Below are 20,129 nucleotides of genomic sequence, written 5' to 3'. Positions count from 1 at the left end.
TAACTTGATGGGGAATAGCCCAAAGCAAATTATCACAAAGTTTGTATTCCTTAAAGTGGATTAATTAAGAAAAGTAATCGTGAAAAAAATGGCGATTTTAGCGGCTAAAGTCGAACTTTTAATATCCACCTTTATACAGAAAAAAATTTCACGAAAATTTTCCAACTAAAGTCTTATTTGAGTTCTAAAAAATATTCAATTAAAAATTTAATTAATTCAAGACATTTTTTAATTGAAACAAAAATCAATCACAAAAACTTAATAATATCAATTTATATTAATAATATCAATTTTTTAATTGGATCAATTCATTTTTAATTGACTTTCAATTAATTTTTTAATTGATACTATCATTTCTGTGATTGAAGACATGTCAAATGAAAATTAATTGGATCAATTCATTTCGTGATTGAAGAAAATATTTTTTTGTGTGTAGGAGTAGTGTCAAACGAAATATATTATTTTTCCAATAGATGGAGGTATTTTGCTGTATCCGATGGAGTTAGATGGTGATCGGGTAACGCTAGATGGCTTAAAAAAATTACAATTTGTAGAAAAAAGCCTTTCTGCCAATTTTACTTGAGCGTACGTCAAAAATGGATGCTAGCCAAGAGATAAATACGCTATATTTTATTTTATTTATTTTTTTAACTATATAAACTTTTGAGTGACATTTCGAAACTCCTTCTAAGCGGTTTACCGCAATATGACATGCCGTTAGGACTCGGTCATAGGAAGGAAGTCCCTTGCTATTGAGCTAAACATAGAATCGTGCCGAATACATTGATAAATGTGGTATCACAATGGACTTAACCCTTTCACTACCGAAATAAACCTAATGATAAAAACTTTTATTTTTCTTCTGTTTTTACTTTTACTAACAGCATGTATAACAAAAATTGTCATTTTGAAAACCTCAATTACTTCAAGAGCTATATGAGCTTGTTCTGAAAACTTGATTTTATTTGGCCTATAATATCTTTCAAAGTATGAGAAAAAACATACAGTACAAAAATTGTCTTAAATTTTCGCATTTTTATACCCTGCGCCACACTGTGGAACAGGGTATTATAAGTTAGTGCATATGTTTGCAACACCCAGAAGGAGACGAGATAGACATATGGTGTCTTTGGCAAAAATGCTCAGGGTGGTCTCCTGAGTCGATATAGCCATGCCCGTCTGTCCGTGAACACATTTTTGTGATCAATGTCTAGGTCGCAGTTTTAGTCCAATCGACTTCAAATTTGGCACAAGTATGTATTTTGGCTCAGAATAGAACCCTATTGATTTTTGAAGAAATCGGTTCAGATTTAGATATAGCTCCCATATATATTTCGCCCGATATGGACTTATATGGCCCCAGAGGCCAAAGTTTTACCCCAATTTGGTTGAAATTTTGCACTAGGAGTACAATTATTAGTGTAGTTAAGTGTGCCAAATTTTATTGAAATCGGTTCAGATTTAGATATAGCTCCCATATATATCGTTCGCCCGATTTACACTCATATGGCCACAATGACCAATCTTTTACTCCGATTTAATTGAAATTTTGCACAGGGAGTAGAATTAGCATTGTAGCTATGCGTGCCAAATTTGGTTGAAATCGGTTCAGATTTAGATATAGCTCCCACATATAGCTTTCGCCCGATTTACACTTATATGACCACAGAGGCCAATTTTTTGCTCCGATTTATGTTAGTTGAAATTTTGCACAGGGAGTGTAATTAGCATTGTAGCTATCCGCGCCAAATTTGGTTGAAATCGGTTCAGATTTAGATATATCTCCCATATATAGCTTTCGCCCGATTTACACTCATAAGACCACAGAGGCCAAATTTTAACACCGATTTAGTTGAAATTTTGCACAGGGAGTAGAATTAGCATTGTAGCTATGGGTGCCAAATTTTGTTGAAATCGGTTCAGATTTAGATATAGCTCCCATATATATGTTTTTCTGATTTCGACAAAAATGGTCAAAATATCAACATTTTCCTTGTAAAATCGCCACTGCTTAATCGAAAAGTTGTAAAAATGACTCTAATTTTCCTAAACTTCTAATACATATATATCGAACGATAAATCATAAATAAACATTTGCGAAGTTTCCTCAAAATTTCTTCAGATTTAAACGTTTCCCATATTTTTTTACTAACATTGTGTTCCACCCTAGTGCATTAGCCGACTTAAATTTTGAGTCTATAGATTTTGTAGAAGTCTATCAAATTCTGTCCAGATCGACTGATATTTAAATGTGTGTATTTGGGACAAACCTTTATATATAGCCCCCAACACATTTGACGGATGTGATATGGTATCGAAAATTTAGATCTACAAAGTGGTGCAGGGTATAATATAGCCGGCCCCGCCGGACTTTAGACTTTCCTTACTTGTTCGTTTATTGTTAACGAAGTTTATAAAAATGTATTTTAGACCTCACCAATATGGACAATATTTATAGCTTATTTAGATTAAAGCGTCTACTTTAAAATAACATCGAGAAATAAATCGAAACTGAGTGGGAAAATAGAATTTGGTGTCTTTTTGGTATGTCCTTCTAAGTGGACATCTAAGGTATAGTGCAGCCCTAAAATAACAGGCTGCACTATACCTAACCTTTGTAATCGAATGTGAATATATATTGTGTAGAAAATTTTTCAAACCAGAAGGTTCAATCACGAAATTAATTGATCCAATTCATTTTTACTTGAAATGTCTTCAATCGCAGAAATTGTAGTAACAATTAAAAAAAATAATTGAAAGTCAATTAAAGAATTAATTTATGTAATTAAAAAGTTAATTGATACTATTAATTTTTGTGATTCATTTTGGTTTCAATTAAAAAATTTGTTGAATCAATTAAATTTTTAATTGAATATTTTGTAAAACTTAATTAAGTCTTTAATTGGAAAAATTTTCGTCAAATTTTTTTCTGTGTTTATATCAAAAACAAAATGTTAATGGGGTTTTCTGTGCAAAACTATAGCGCTAACTCTTATAGTTTCCCCCGTTCACAAATTGATACTTTTTACCATTTTATTTTGTTTTATCCCACCGTGCGATGTTACCAAACAGCTGTTTAAGTGAATTTCAAAGTATATTTAAGATCTTAATAGGATATGAAACTCGAAATGAAGATACTTTCCCGAATGAGAATATCGACTATACACATCTTAATATTAGATCAATGATGTATAAACAAATTTAATATACCAAATAAAAAATTTTAGGAACCTGTACAAAACTTTTGAAAATCATGTGAAACACATTATATTCTACATAGAGATCGAACAAGTGTACAATGACTGATCAATCAAATTCTCAGTTGTCTGCACATTTCGAAAATTATAATATAGAACGTGTCATATCCGAAAAAGTATGGCACGTATACGACATGCCGGATATGTCCATATACATAGACCCTGCAATAGTGGCTTGTCTCAACATTTTGAAAACTATAATCTGGTAATGGAAAATAAAATTAGGTCAACATATAAATTACTTTATTTTATGTCCATTTTAAACAATATTTGGAAATGGCCTTTTTTCAACATTTTTGCGAATTCGTACAACCGAACAAGGAGGATAAAATTCTGACCTCTTTGTTCCAAAAGGGCTTAACATGATCATTTCTTTCCAGCAAGTGCTTAAAACACACAATAAAATACCATGTATTTGAGCGTCAAAAATTGGTTGGAGGTCTCGACCTATATTTGCATATAAGGCATGACCCATATTCGAATTTTCAAAAGTTATGGCTATAATGTATTTTAAAATCGTAAATAGCATTAAGGAATACGATCTCTGGAAGATCATGAGTTTACCAAAATATCTATTTATTTTAATGCAAAAAAATTGATTTAAAATATAACTACGAAATTCAAAGGAAACGTCCTGAAAACGTCCTGAAAACGTTTGATGCTATCAATCTTGAGCCAGCTCGCAGCTGAATCTGTTGGGTTGATTTTGAGATAGGCAGTTGGTTTAATGAAGTCTCAGATCGACAATATACAGTCTTTAAAAATACTGCACAGACCAATATGTCCAGGATTAAATGTTTGGAATTGATTATACAAGTTTTGACTCACCAATTAAGATATTTTTATAATTTCATTTAATAGAATTTTTTTGGATTTGAATTTCTTTTCAAAGCTATAATCATGCCCGACAAATTGGAAAAAATGCCAACGGAATGTTGGAACCAGGCTTTACATTAAAAATTTCCTTCTTTGTCCTTCTATTAGAAAAACTCATTTGGATACTATTTCATTTCTGATTGTTTCAAAGCTTCTCTAAGTTGTTTCACCACAATGTGAAAAATGAGGTCCCTTGTCATTAAGCTAAAAATAGAATCGGACATCACTCATTGAAATCACAATGGACTGAATAGTCCTAAGTGAGCCTAAAAAATAACGGGCTGTCACTATACCTACTTACCCTGTGTAGACATTTGGCAGATCATGCTTGGACGTGGTGGAATGAATCGCGAAGAAGACAAACTCAGTAGGTGGCCAAGAAAACTTCAGAATCCTCTAATGATTTTAATTGGCTGTAAATTGCAATTAAACAGCTACTGAAAGCTTATTTGTGTGCTAAGGGAGATAAATTTGAGAAAAATAAACGAGTATATGATTCTGAGTAGTTATTGAGGATTATCACACACAAAAAAATATTTTTTGTTTTCAATTATGAAATTAATTGATCCCATTAAATTTTAATTGACACAAAAATTTAGAAATTAATTGATCCAATTTAAAAAATTAATGGATACTATTAATTTTTGTGATTGATTTTTGTTTCAATTAAAAATTTTGTTGAATCAATTTAATTTTTAATTGAACATTTTTTAAAACTCAATTTGAAAAATTTTAGAGAAATTTTTTTCTGTGCAAGCATTTTTCATCGATATGCACAAAATGAATTGGGGTTCGAATTGCTTCCACCACATCCAACGTATTTTCAAGATCAAATCAACTGCGATTATTTCGAGTTCTCAAATCTCCAAAGAATGGCTGCTAGAAAAAATTTCGGTCAAATGATGGAGAGAAACGTGGGCTAATTTTCAAGCTAGCGACAAATACAAAAATGACATCGAAGAGTTTGAGCTTAACAAAAACCAGTAAAAGCAATTATGTTGAAAAAAGATGGAAATATATATAAAAAAAATAAATAAATATAGTAGATGGGGGACTTTTCTCTGAGCAATTCTTGGGGTTTAGTTGTTAGCTTGAGCACATCTGAATGACAAAAAGTAAACAAATAAATGAAATCCCTAAGGGAAGTGGTTCAACCACAAGATATGGAAAACAATATGCCATGGATTAGTTTGAAAGCTGCTGTCTGGGAACAGGTCCTCCCCTAAATCAATCAGTATAGGTTAATATATAAAGCAGTCTTTGCATGCTGACCTTAGACAAAGTCCTGGTAAATTTGATAGCTGCAGTCCAGGATCTGGTCCTGTTTTAAAATTTACATATAACTGGATGCAATCCCATATATAGATCTAAATCAGATCCAACTATGGGGCTATATGTTATATAGAATTATATATAAGACATTAATTCTAGGTCAGTATTGAGATCTGATCTAATCTAATTCGATATCAATTAGATTTAATCCAATCTGCCTATGTTCAGATCTAATAATATCAAATTAGATCTCACCATTTTTCTTTGGGTTGTTATTGTTGGTTTATCTCTTTTTATGCTGAAATTTCATCAAAATATCGAAATTTGTGACGTTTAAAGTCGTTACTATTGTTGACATTTATCGTTGCAAATTTCGACTTGTTGATAAAATTTCATATAAAAAAGAGATAACTCACATTTCTCTTTTAATTCAAATTTGACTTTTTTGTTAAAGTTTGATTGGTTTTGGTTAGGGTTAGGTTAGGTTATGTGGCAGCCCGATGTATCAGGCTCACTTAGACTATTCAGTCCATTGTGATACCACAGTGGTGAACTTCTCTCTTATCACTGAGTGCTGCCCGATTCCATGTTAAGCTCAATGACAATGGACCTCCTTTTTATAGCCGAGTCCGAACGGCGTTCCACATTCCAGTGAAACCACTTAGAGAAGCTTTGAAACCCTCAGAAATGTCACCAGCATTACTGAGGTGGGATAATCCACCGCTGAAAAACTTTTTGGTGTTCGGTCGTAGCAGGAATCGAACCCACGACCTTGTGTATGCAAGGCGGGCATGCTAACCATTGCACCACGGTGGCTCCCTTTGATTTTGGTTGACTTCGACTTTCCGATGTTTTTGGACTAAAAGTTGATTAGTCGAATAGTCGATCTTCGACTTTTGTATCTCTAATGCTTAACATTATCTGAAATAATATAAATTTTAATATATTTCTAATTTATTTTCCATTTTGAACTAATTAAGAAAATTTTTCAAAGTAAGATATTTAAAAATTATGAAATGATATTTTTTTTATTTATTTATTAATATAACCATAGTTGTTAGTACCTTATAGTTCATATATTTTTCAAAATTTATTATGATTATAGACAAACTTATAAATAAAGTAAAATAAGATTCCTCATATACACGCCTCAGCGCCGAATGGCATAATAGAGGCTATTGATCTCATATAATTAAAAAAAAATTTTTTGAAATTAAAAGTTGATACAATTGTACTAAATTTGCCACATTCCACTTCCCAAAAGTACAATTGCACTACAATGGCCTATTTGGTACAATTCGCCCCAGTCCTAGCAGTAAAACGGGTTACATGGAGTCTATATAATAATTTTGTCGACTATAAATTATGTTGTTCACATCTTTTAGGTACTGACTAAATTACCGTCAAATACAAATTGGTCCTTTTAAAAGCTAGAGTTCGGTGTGTGTTGTCTATGCGTGCCCTAGTATCGACAAAAATTAATTGATATCGAATATCTGATACTAAAAAGTAACGTTATTGAAAATTAAATCCATAATTGTTATTCAAAATATTGAAGACATAGAATATTGACTCTCCACATAGACCATTTTTTCTATAGCCTGAAATGGATTAACAGCATGGCTGATAAGTCCCCGGTCTAACAAAGAAAATTACCTTTTTTTGTCACAATTTGTTTTTATTATTCAACATAGTTCACTTCAAGAGCGATACAACGATTATAACGACCTTCCAATTTTTTGATACCATTTTGGTAGTACTCCATCGGTTTTGCCTCAAAATAGGCCTCAGTTTCGGCGATCATCTCTTCATTGCAGCCAAATTTTTTCCCTGCGAGCATCCTTTTGAGGTCTGAGAACAAGAAAAAAGTCGCTGGGGCCAGATCTGGGGAATGCGATGGGTGGGGAAGCAATTCGAAGCCCAATTCATGAATTTTTGCCATCGTTCTCAATGACTTGTGGCACGGTGCGTTGTCTTGGTGGAACAACACTTTTTTTCTTCTTCATATGGGGACGTTTTGCCGCGATTTCGACCTTCAAACGCTCCAATAACGCCATATAATAGTCACTGTTGATGGTTTTTCCCTTCTCAAGATAATCGATAAAAATTATTCCATGCGCATCCCAAAAACAGAGGCCATTACTTTGCCAGCGGACTTTTGAGTCTTTCCACGCTTCGGAGACGGTTCACCGGTCGCTGTCCACTCAGCCGACTGTCGATTGGACTCAGGAGTGCAGTGATGGAGCCATGTTTCATCCATTGTCACATATCGACGGAAAAACTTGGGTGTATTACGAGTTAACAGCTGCAAACACCGTTCAGAACCATCAACACGTTGTTGTTTTTGGTCAAATGTGAGCTCGCGCGGCACCCATTTTGCACAGAGCATATCCAAATATTGATGAATGATATGACCAACACGTTCCTTTGATATCTTTAAGGCCTCTGCTATCTCGATCAACTTTATTTTACGGTCATTCAAAATCATTTTGTGGATTTGTTTGATGTTTTCGTCGGTAACCACTTCTTTCGGACGTCAACTGCGTTCACCGTCATCCGTGCTCATTTCACCACGCTTGAATTTTGCATACCAATCAATTATTGTAGATTTCCCTGGGGCAGAGTCCGGAAACTCATTATCAAGCCAAGTTTTTGCTTCCATCGTATTTTTTCCCTTCAGAAAACAGTATTTTATCAAAACACGAAATTCCTTTTCTTCCATTTTTTCTGCAATAACAGAAGTTGTTTCACAAAAGACGCTCTATGTCACAAACTAATTGACTTACAGACGTCAAATTTTGACACGAATCATTTGAAGGATGGTATTATATAAAAATAATATGCATTTAATACTAGCGACGCCATCTATATGTCAGACCGGGGACTTATCAGCCAACCTGTTAATAGAAAATAAATTTAGGATCATATGAAGTATTTCCATTGAACATTAGCCTTGATACTGACGTCATGTTGAAACTCAAACTTCCGCCAGATTATCGACCACTCCTAATGTATATGTTTCCAAGAGGAGAAATGTTCACTCAATCAATAAGAAGAATATTTCCAATATTGAAAGTCTGTTGGTTCCTAAAAGCGATATTACAATTAATTTTTGCACCAAAATTTGGCACATATTGTACATAATGCGATATTGGGTTCAAAATCCCAATTTTGTTTGACTGGAATATTTTCTTTTGAAAATATGATGAAGGCATTGACATCCTTCCTGTTAAAAAAGAACATCTAACCCTCATTTTCTTAAATCTCCGTTAGAGTTACGTTACCCAACGAACTTTTAAACCGTTCTATATACATAGTATGTGTCATCTTGCGTATATATTCCATAGGCCAGTTATAAACTTAACTGCTGAAAATTTTTCAGTTAAAGTTAACCGGAGGAAAGATATTTTTTCTCTTTCTGTTAACTTACAACTGTAAAGCCTTACGGAGCTACAAGAAATTGGCCGTAAGAGTAATAATAAATGAAAACTTTTATTTTGGTTTATAAAGTAAAACCTTTCCCTTGGACTAGTATTTTCTTATAAATTAAATGATTCATAGAAGTCCAAGACAACAACAACATGTAACACGAGAAACTTCAACAACATATAATACGAGAAACAAGGTATTGAGATGACGAACAAACTGAGCCGGCAGACGCGGGCTGATGTGTTAAGTTCACTAGAGTCAATCCGATGGTGAAAATCCGTTGCCATGGGATTGTATGGGGCTGTAAACAAATAAATGGCGACGAGACTTGTAGGCATCATAACATTTGGAGCACAGTTAATAATTTTACTTACTCACTTACGACATAGGTCATATTGTTATTTTTTTGTTATTGTGCCAGTTTGGAGTTGTTAAGGTTATTAACCCTACATCGATGTTGGCTATCTTCAGTGCATCCACCCTTAATTCATCATTAGTCATTTGCAATTATTCTCAATTGATGAAAGGGAATGGATGTAGATTAAGTTGTGTCACTATTATCTACTAAAGGCGTTGCCACATATTTGAAAACTCTTTGTTATATTTGTCTTAATTGTGGAATTGTATGATCTTTTAAGAGCCCAGGATGAATATAGTCCATTTAAATCAAGCTACTGAGTTTACTTCTTGACGGAATACAGGGCGTAATTTTAACCCGATTTCATGTAGTGGTGTTTTAGACCCACGGTTCTTATAGAGCACCCATTTATACCCTTATCTGAAGATGATCCAAGTAAATGGACCTGAGTGATCCAAGGTTCCAAATATAAAGGGTGCTTAAAATTTCAAGGATCGATGTTGATTTTGAATAAAACATAAACTATTTAGGAAATTATTGTAATTTTATTTTATTATGATATATTGGTATTACTCAATTATGTATGGAACAAAATATCGGCCAAATGGGCGCCGCGACCTCGGTGGCACACCTTCATCCGATGGTCCAAATTTTCGATGACGCTGAGGCATAATGGAGGTTCTATGCCGTTAATGTGCCGAATTATCTCATCCTTTAGCTCTTGAATTGTTGCTGGCTTATCGACGTACACCTTTTCTTTCAAATAACCCCAAAGAAAAAAGTCCAACGGTGTCAAATCACATGATCTTGGCGGCCAATTGACATCGCCATTACGTGAGATAATACGGCCATTGAATTTGTTTCGCAAAAGAGCCATTGTTTCTTTAGCTGTGTGGCAAGTGGTACCGTCCTGCTGAAACCACATATCGTCCATATCCATATCTTCCAATTCGGGCCATAAAAAGTTCGTTATCATCTCACGATAGTGAACACCATTCACAGTAACTGCCTGACCAGGCCTCATTTTGGAAAAAATACGGCCCGATGATGCCGCCAGCCCATAAACCGCACCAAACAGTGACTCTTTGTGGATGCATTGGTTTTTCGACAATCACTCTTGGATTCCCATTCGCCCAAATGCGGCAATTCTGTTTATTGACGAATCCACTGAGGTGAAAATGTGCCTCATCACTGAAGATGATTTTCTTCGAAAATTGATCATCCACTGTTGCCATTTCTTGGAACCATTTAACACGTTGTTGGATTGTGTATCTCTCCATGGTTCAAATTGAGTAAGTCTGAAATAGAGAAATGTCAAATAAAATTCGGGAAAAATAACTTGGCGCTTAGGTGTGGTTCACATTCAACATCGGCCCTTACAATTTAACCACCCTTTACATAAGTAAGATGGTCCTGAAAATCCATAATTTTCTATAGACCCAATACTAATCTTGCAACCAGTTTTTTTTTTTTTATTTCAATAACAATTACGTCGTCGGATGTATTTACATCCGACGAAGTAACATAAGAGAGTACACTTTAAAAGACTTTTGAAATGGTCAACGTTAAAAAGCCAACTAACCATGAACTCTGTCTTATAAAATGAAACGTTTGGTAAATGTGATGTAGACGATGAGAATTCAAAAATTTTTCTAATACAGTGAAACCTCTGACACTCACGGCCGTCTAAATTTGGTGGAGGTGTCCGCTTTTGAGAGGTTAATTTTAATGTGTTAATATAGCAAACGTCCCCCAACAACTGTCCACATTTGGGTGGTGTCCGGGTTTCAGAGTGTCCAAGTTTGTGAGGTTTTATTGTATTTCAGTTCGTGTATCATTGAAAATGTTAATTCAAATATAGTATTGGAAAAACTATTGAGTATGAAATGAAAAAATAAAATTCTGTATGGAAAATTATGATTAAGTATGTACAGTGAAACCTTCGAAAGGTGGACACTCACAGTCGCCTAAATTTTGTCCATATTTGGGAGGTGTCCACTTATGAGTTAATATAGCAAACGTCCCCAGACAACTATCCACATTTGGGAGGTGTCCGGTTTTCAGAGTGTCCAAGTTTGAGAGGTTTCACTGTATATGAAAATGGACCGAAATCGAACAAATTCCACTCGGTCCGACCATCGGACCAAATTTAAAAAATATTTTTTTTTTGGACCAGTTTTGGTCCGATCAAACCAAAATGGCAATGCTGCTTATGATTTGTCTCCGATTAGTTAAAATTCGATAAATGTGTCATCGACCATATACATTGGCTGTAGTATCGAACACGTCGATAACGCATTTATCGATATTTATATTATCTGAGACGAATCTAAAAGCTTGGGAAAATTATAAACAGAAAATGCAGCCGAAGAAACTGAGACTGACTCAGTTTTTTCCACCGTCGGCGGCGGATTGAAGGCTGAGCTGAAGCAAATATGTATATTCGGCATCGGTCAATTATCTATTTAAAAGTTTAAATTAAATCAAACCGCAATGAGATTAATGGTACAACTAATTTTAAAATAAAATGTACTTTTTATTAATATCGTTTATGGATGATTTTTCCTAAATTATTATAATAACGAGTGTTGAATTGATTGGGCGAAAGATTGAATTTTTGGTAGAAAAAGAGAAAAGTGTTTTTCAGATTTTAAATAATAATTACACTAGTTTACACTGCAAATGTACATTTGATGAGAGGTGACTTTTGGTCGGCTGAATTCGTAAATGAAGGTTAACATTTTAAGATATCCCGTTATTTTTAGTTTTCTGTTCCATAAAAAATTTTGCCCTTCATTTTAGAATTCAGCATATCAAAATACTTAAGAAAAGTCTCCTCTCATCAAGTGAACATGAAAAAAATTTATTTTGTAAACTGGTGTTACTGATTTATTGGTGGCTATATTTCATTTGAGATAAGACGACGCCGGCATCGGCGTTGACTCGTCAAAAATCGCCGGCTGCGGCTAAAATCTTCAGCGCAACTAGGCGGACCCATTCTCTGTTTGTAAGATGCTCTTCAGACACAGATATTTTGAAGGAATAAAAGTGTAGTCGAACGGCGTATTCTATCGAATCCAGAGAATGAAGCCGCCGACTCGCCAATTTTAGCCGCTGCCGACGATTTTTTGCCAATCGACGCCGCGGCCGAATATGTCAACTCATCCCGACTCAAGTTTAGCCGCCAATTAATCAATTTTGTTTTAATCAAAAAAAAAAAAGAAAAAAATTGTCTGCCAACATTTTGGACTTTCCACCCACAATTATTCTATACCAAGTTGCTATAATTTTTCAAAATGCTCGTTGAAAAGATATCAATGAAATGTAAATTTGATTGCTTGATTGGTTGTACAACAAATCTCACAACCGGATAATTTCAATTTGAGATTATATCCACCGCCGAATATACAAATTTATATCAAGCCATCGCCGCCGGAGGCAAAAATTGAATATCAGCCACAGCCAAAAAAATGGGTCGGCTTGCTGCCGAGTTGTGCCACCGACGATGATTTTTGGCCAGCAAACGCCGACACCGATTAAGACGGCTCATCTCGACTGAAATGTCGCCGCCAATCACTCAATATTTGTCCCTAAAAAGCTAATTTTATGGATAATTGACCGACCACGGGCGGCTTTCGGGTCGGCTTCATTCACTCGACTCGACGCTCGGATTCCGCTATTAAAGGGTGGTCCCTTGTCATGGAGTTAAATATAGAACTTGGCAGCACTCATAAGAGCTCTACCGCCTGTGGTGGATAATAGACTGACTTGCCAAGTGTCCATAATGGACTGAGTGCCAAATTAATCTAGCGTATATTCATGAAAGCACTAAACGTATTTCCCTTTTGGAGATGTTTGCTTCAAGATGATACTACAAACAATTGCAACGTTTTTCTATACATGTTTGGCTGATTATGAATTTTTAAATAAACATATACGAATGGAGCCATTTCCCATATGGAAATTAATCTGCAATTAAAGAAAAATCTAAAATAAACATAAACATATTACCCATTAAATGTTCTAACTATTCTTATGCCACAGAATCTTTGGACTGCCCATAATTCAGTTGAGGTCTCTCGTTTTATTATATTAGAATCTTATATAGAGCCAGTGTGTCCCGCTACGAGTGGTGCCAGGGTCACTCCAAAAAAAGGACCATTATTTAGATCTTGTTTTTATATTAAGTTTTATTAAGTTGTGTGTATTTTCGAAAAGACAAAAAAATAAATTAGTTTGGAAAAAAAGGGTTAAACGAAAATGAATTTCTATCCCAATGTGGTTCATAAACAAACAACTACAACACAGAACTGGTGATAATATTGATTACGGTGATTACTTTCGGCCGGTACAAGTAATTGATTATACGAATAATGCAAGTGGCGCCCCAAAAGTTATTGACTATGGACATAGGCATGTGGCTGAGGAAGAATTCAAACCAATGAAGGTAATCAATTACGACCATGCGCCGAAAAACTTTAACAATCGACCAAATAATGCCCAACAAGGGGAGCAACAGGCTCGTCGAGGAAAGAATCGAAGAAATAATAATAATAAACCTCAACAGAAGGGGCAGCAGCAACACAACAATCAACAGAAAAGCAAGACAGCCACACAATCTACAGATCCAAATACCAATAATAAAAAAGTAAGAATAAAAAATTTTAATAAAAATTGAGCAAATTAATTAAAAAATCTATCTTATATATCATTTAAGGAAGCCGATGTTGGAAATGCTAATACAGATAAATCAAAGATAAATCAAAATCAAGAAGAACTGGAAGATATTTCCGATACAGATGAGTAAGTATTCGATAAGCAATGATAGATGGCATAATTTTAATTCTTCTTTTAACACAGAATACCAGATCAAATGGATGAAAATAAAAGATCACAAAGCCCTGCTCCTCCACCTCCACCACTATATAGTTCAAGACATGATGATGATAAAACAACAAATCAAGGCGAATCCTCTTCATCTATATTTCCCTCCACCGCCCAAGCAAACGATAATATAACAAAAATGACCGTAGATCATGTGCAAATGTCCATACCCACTGTGGAAAATAATAATACAATCTCAATTGAAGAAATTCTCTTGCCACCTGGTCGTGAAACTCGACCAAAAAAGATTTGCATAATATTACGAGGACCCCCAGGTAGTGGTAAATCTTATGTGGCTAAATTGATCAAAGACAAAGAAAAGGAAATGAGCGGCAACAATCCTCGTGTTTTAAGCATTGATGACTATTTCCTCATTGAAAATGATTATGAAGAGAAATGTCCAAAAACTGGCAAAAAGGTAGGTGTAGTATTACGATACCATTTCCATTTGTCATGATATGGAGGAAGAATGCTTTGTTTAAATGTTATGGTGATGGAAAAATGGTAATTATATTTATAACGGATTTTAATAGGTGTAATTATATTTATAACGGATTTTAATAGGAGCCTTACTTTGTTTAAATTGAATTACTAGAAGAATTAGGTTAGGTTAGAATGAAAAAAGTAGGTTTGCCTCTTTTCGCAAGAATCGTTTAAATACGTTTTCGACTTGCCGTGCACTCAAATACTATCTTGGCTATTTATTCACCATAATTCTCTTTTCGACAAATTCCCTTTTTCAGACAAGGAATAATTGTAAATAAATAAAAAAATAAAATATTTTTTCCAAGATTCGGGTTTCAAGAAATTTATAAATGGAGAGATTCGAATAGAATGATGAATTTTCAAGAGGGTCACAGCCACGGTTGTCACAGTTGGTAAAATTCTACCAAAAACGGTAGATTTTTTATTGTTTGGTAGATTCGTAGAATTCTTTATCTTTTGGTAGATTTGGAAAATATTTCTATCCAACTAAGAGGTACTTCATAAATTTTCTAAACAAATATTATTGTAATAAAAAATAAAATTTTGACAAATTTTTTTATAGAAATAAAATTTTGAAAAATTTTTCTATAGAAATAAAATTTTGGCAACATTTTCTATAGAAATTAAATTTTTTTCAAAATTTTCTATAGAAATAAAATTTTGACAAAATTTTCCATAGAAATAAAATTTTGACAAAATTTTCTATGGAAATAAAATTTTGACAAAATTTTCTATAGAAATACAATTTTGACAAAATTTTCTATAGAAATAAAATTTTGAGAAAATTTTCTATAGAAATAAAATTTTGACAAAATTTTCTATAGAAATAAAATTTTGACAAAATTTTCTATAGAAATAAAATTTTGACAAAATTTTCCATAGAAATAAAATTTTGACAAAATTTTCTATAGAAATAAAATTTTGACAAAATTTTCTATAGAAATAAAATTTTGACAAAATTTTCTATGGAAATAAAATTTTGACAAAATTTTCTATAGAAATACAATTTTGGCAAAATTTTCTATAGAAATACAATTTTGACGAAATTTTCTATAGAAATAAAATGTTGGCAAAATTTACTATAGAAACTAAACAGTGATAACATTTTCTATAGAAACTAAATGTTGACAAAATTTTCTATAGAAATAAAATTTTGACAAAATTTTCTATAGAAATAAAATTTTGACAAAATTTTCTATAGAAATAAAATTTTGACAAAATTTTCTATAGAAATAAAATTTTGACAAAATTTTCTATAGAAATAAAATTTTCACAAAATTTTCTATAGAAATACAATTGTGACAAAATTTTTTATAGAAATAAAATTTTGACAAAATTTTTTATAGAAATAAAATTTTGACAAAATTTTCTATAGAAATACAATTTTGACAAAATTTTCTATAGAAATAAAATTTTGACAATTTTCTATAGAAATAAAATTTTGACAAAACTTTCTATAGAAATAACATTTTGACAAAATTGTCTATAGAAATAAAATTTTGACAAAATTTTCTATAGAAGCAAAATTTTGACAAATTTTTCTATAGAAATAAAATTTTGACAAATTTTTCTATAGAAATACAATTTTGACAAAATTTTCTATAGAAATACAATTTTGACAAAATTTTCTACAGAAATAAAATTTTGACTAAATTTTCTATAGAAATAAAATTTTGACAAAATTTTCTATAGAAATAAAATTTTGGCAAAATTTACTATAGAAATAAAATTTTGACGAAATTTTCTATAGAAATAAAATTTTGACGAAATTTTCTATAGGAATAAAATTTTGGCAAAATTTACTATAGAAACTAAATATTGATAAAATTTTCTATAGAAACTAAATGTTGACAAAATTTTCTATAGAAATAAAATTTTGACGAAATTTTCTATAGAAATAAAATCTTTGTCATTGTTGGTTTATTTTTCAATCATTTTGTTGTTTTTGATTTCAGCTTAAAACCATGCATTGACTAAACTACAAGTGTAGCTTATCCAACAGAGGAAAAGAATGTTTGTCAAATATATTTGGGCAAAGCCCTATAGACTGCAAGATGGTTGGATGGACGCACGTTTCGGAAAACGAATGAACTGCACTCAAATCGATGATTTGACAGTGGCAAAGGAAAAGAAATATGTTTGTACAAATTTATTTCGACATAGGCCGGCTTTCATAACCCTGTTTTCGGAAGGTTCAAGTGTGGTTCACTTTGGGTTTAGTGAACTGCTTGAATTTATTCAGATAATTGGTTGATAGTTTTGCTGCAAGTAGAGGATGCTGATGATGAATGTGGTAATTCCGAAACGTGTGTCCATCCAACCATCTTGCAGTCTCTAGGGCTTTGCTAAAATAAATTTGACAAACATTAATGCGTGGTTTTAAGCTGAAATTAAAAACAACAAAATTAAATAAAATCTTGACATAATTTTCGATAGAAATAAAATTTTGACAAAATTTTCTATAGAAATAAAATTTTGACAAAATTTTCTATAGAAATAACATTTTGAGAAATAAAATTTTGACAAAATTTTCGATAGAAATAAAATTTTGACAAAATTTTCTATAGAAATAAAGTTTTTACAAAATTTTCTATAGAAATAAAATTTTGACAAACTTTTCTATAGAAATCAAAATTTTGACAACATTTTCTATAGAAATAAAATTTTGACAAAAATTTCTATAGAAATCAAAATTGTGACAAAATTTTCTATAGAAATAACATTTTGACAATTTTTTTGTCTTTATTCACTTTTTATCGTGAAAATGGTTATATTTAGATGTCACAAATATCCCAGCAAATATGCTGAAGGTATTTTTTATATTTTCTTACATACAAATCTGATATTATTTAAAACGCATAACTCCCTAACATATGCGAGACCTGATGTTATCCAACATGAAAATATGTAGGTTAGGAAAATTTCGAAAATGGTTTGAACACCAATAATTCCGTAGCTTTATTATGGTGTATCGTTTCCTCAACTTAGCTCTTTCTCACTTTCATTTTCATTTGCCTTGCAAACAATGTGATGTAAAGACGTTACAAAATTATCAATCCATTTTTCTTTTCACTATAACATGTCTTAATTACTAATGTAATTTAATATTTTAATATTCCCTATCTCTTGGCGTTTTGTTTAATTTATATATTCTATTTAGATTCCCAAAAAGGAAATACTCTATGAATATGACAAAGATATGGAGGCAACATATATGCAATATTTAATTAAATCTTTCAAAAAGACGATTCTTGATAATTTCTATGATTTCATTGTCATTGATTGTAATAATAATTCATTAAGGACCTTGAATGAATTTTATTGCCATGCCAAAGATTCTGGATATGTGGTAAGTAAGCTGTGTAATCTGAATTTGTATATCATCCTGTTGTTGTATTCCATTTTCTTGGATACTCTCAAACCTCTACTCATCAAAAATGAATCAAATAAAAAATGAAATTTCTTCTATTTTTCACATTACAAAACACTTTCAATGCTGTTGTATTTTTGTTTTAATCCTAATGTTTTCCTGTTGTGGATGTCTTGGGTGCATTTTCTTTCGAATAAATGCACTTGGGTGTTGTTTTGTTTTTTCTTTTCTTCTTGTTCTTATTTCTTTACAGCCCTACATAATTGATTTATTCTGTGAATTGGACATTTGTTTGGATAATAATGTGCATGAACGTTCCGAGGCTGATATTAAAGAAATTATCGATACATGGAAGCCCACACCATTTCATTATATAAAACTTGATGTGGCCAGTCTGGTACAAAATGTTGTAGAAATGGAAGATGTTGAGGATATGCCAGTGGTAAATATGTACTTTAATAATGAATAAAGTTTTTGAATTACAGCATATTATACATTAAAATGGCAATTCAATTGCATTGCAGTCATTTTTAGGCAAAACTGCAATACTCAGATACTGAATACTCCGATGAGTATTTATTTTTATACAAAAATATTAATATAGTATCGAACCTTGGTTTATAATACAAATTTATATTTCTCCCCATTATATTATGCATCGATTCTTATGAACATTAGCCATTAAAGCATTGCTGAAGAATCTTTTTAGCTTGATAAGAACAAGAACATATTTAGTTTTAAATATGACCCTTTAATAAGTCTCGCAATGCTGATAATGTTGTAATTACAGAGACTCTAAACTCTAAGGGGGCTTTGTGTAGATCTGATAAAATATCTGCAACCTGTTTATCGTTTCATATCTTTGTAACAGGCTGTGTTTTTACCTTCGCAGGTAAAACATAATAGCTGGCTAATTTTTTGGTATGCACAAATCGAAAGTTTGAGGATTTATTTGAACATATACTAGTCCATGTCCTATTGACCCATCACACCGCTACTGTGGAATTGGGTATTATTATAATTATGAATTTGACAACAATTTAATATATAAATATTTTTTACAAATATCCATAAGAATGATTAGCGTTATTATCCTTTAATATATGAATATAATATATAAGCAAAGTGCAACTGAAACAATATAAACAATTATTGTCTTTTAAATCAAAGGAGATTTACGCTCTTAAACAAAAATGTGGAAAAATATAGTAAAAAAAAATAAAATGTTTATCAAAATGGCTTTTGGTCAATAGTACGAGTAATAAAAGTGTTAATACTAAAAACAAACCAAGATCAAATGAGCAACAAATTTACTCAGTCGAGATATATATTTTTTACACAAGAATGCAAGTACCAAGCCTTCATACATGCAATGAGCAGGTTAATTAAGTAACATCCTGAAGCTGGAACAGGCCAGGAGAAGTGTGACATAGTCGATCAATTTAAGAGCCACCGTGGTGCAAAAGGTTAGCTTAACCGCTTTGCATAATAAGATCCCTGGCTTCAATCCCAAATTCGACCAAAAAGTTTTTCACCGGCGTTTTTTCGTGACATTTATGAATGTATTAATAATAATGTGGAACCTCGTTCGGATTTGGCTATAAAAGAAGGTTTCTTGTCATTGAGCTAAACATGGAATCGGACAGCACTCAGTGATGAGAGAGAAGTTCATCACTGTGGTATCTCTATGGACTAGTCTAATTGGAAAAAAGATGCAACATTCTCTCGGTATTGATTGCAAAATATGAAGGACACTGTCATAGCTTTTGGGTGCATAATTTTGTCCGAAAATACAATAAGGAAAAAAGTGCGAGACGAAAACGTCCTAAGTGAGCCTTAAATAGCGGGCTGCCACAATAACTAACCTAAACTGTACTTGTTCAGGGATTTTGAACTTCCGTTGATATGTCGAAAGGTCATACTCATATATAAAATTGTGCCAAAAATGAATGTAAAATTCTAGCGATTGTTGTTGAAATTTCAAAATTGAAAATTACTGGAAATTTACATGTTTCTGAATGACTTAAAGTTCTACATCTAAAAAAAATTGTTTTTTTCTATGAATTGTATGGGGAAAAATGAACAATTTGGAAAATGATTGGAAAAAAATATTTTCCAAAAATATTCTTCGAATAAAACATTTTCCAAAAATATTCTTCGAATAAAACATTTATATTTTAAGTTTAGAGCGCCTGCA

The 20,129-nt window shown here is 32.3% G+C and overlaps 1 protein-coding gene across 1 annotated transcript in view; it reads left to right on the top strand.

Annotated features, from left to right (window-relative positions):
- Window positions 1-20,129, top strand: part of ZAP3 — a 57,205-nt gene that overhangs the window by 15,561 nt on the left and 21,515 nt on the right. Inside the window, exons 3-7 of the mRNA XM_075299718.1 lie at window positions 13,501-13,840; window positions 13,910-13,995; window positions 14,053-14,494; window positions 17,723-17,911; window positions 18,186-18,374. Of these exons, the coding sequence (XP_075155833.1) occupies window positions 13,501-13,840; window positions 13,910-13,995; window positions 14,053-14,494; window positions 17,723-17,911; window positions 18,186-18,374 (1,246 nt within the window). The remainder of the gene's footprint in view (window positions 1-13,500; window positions 13,841-13,909; window positions 13,996-14,052; window positions 14,495-17,722; window positions 17,912-18,185; window positions 18,375-20,129) is intronic.

Source organism: Haematobia irritans, chromosome 3 (assembly GCF_050003625.1).
Source record: "Haematobia irritans isolate KBUSLIRL chromosome 3, ASM5000362v1, whole genome shotgun sequence".
Classification (NCBI taxonomy): Eukaryota; Metazoa; Arthropoda; class Insecta; order Diptera; family Muscidae; genus Haematobia; species Haematobia irritans.
This window is presented reverse-complemented; position numbering and strand designations above follow the sequence as displayed.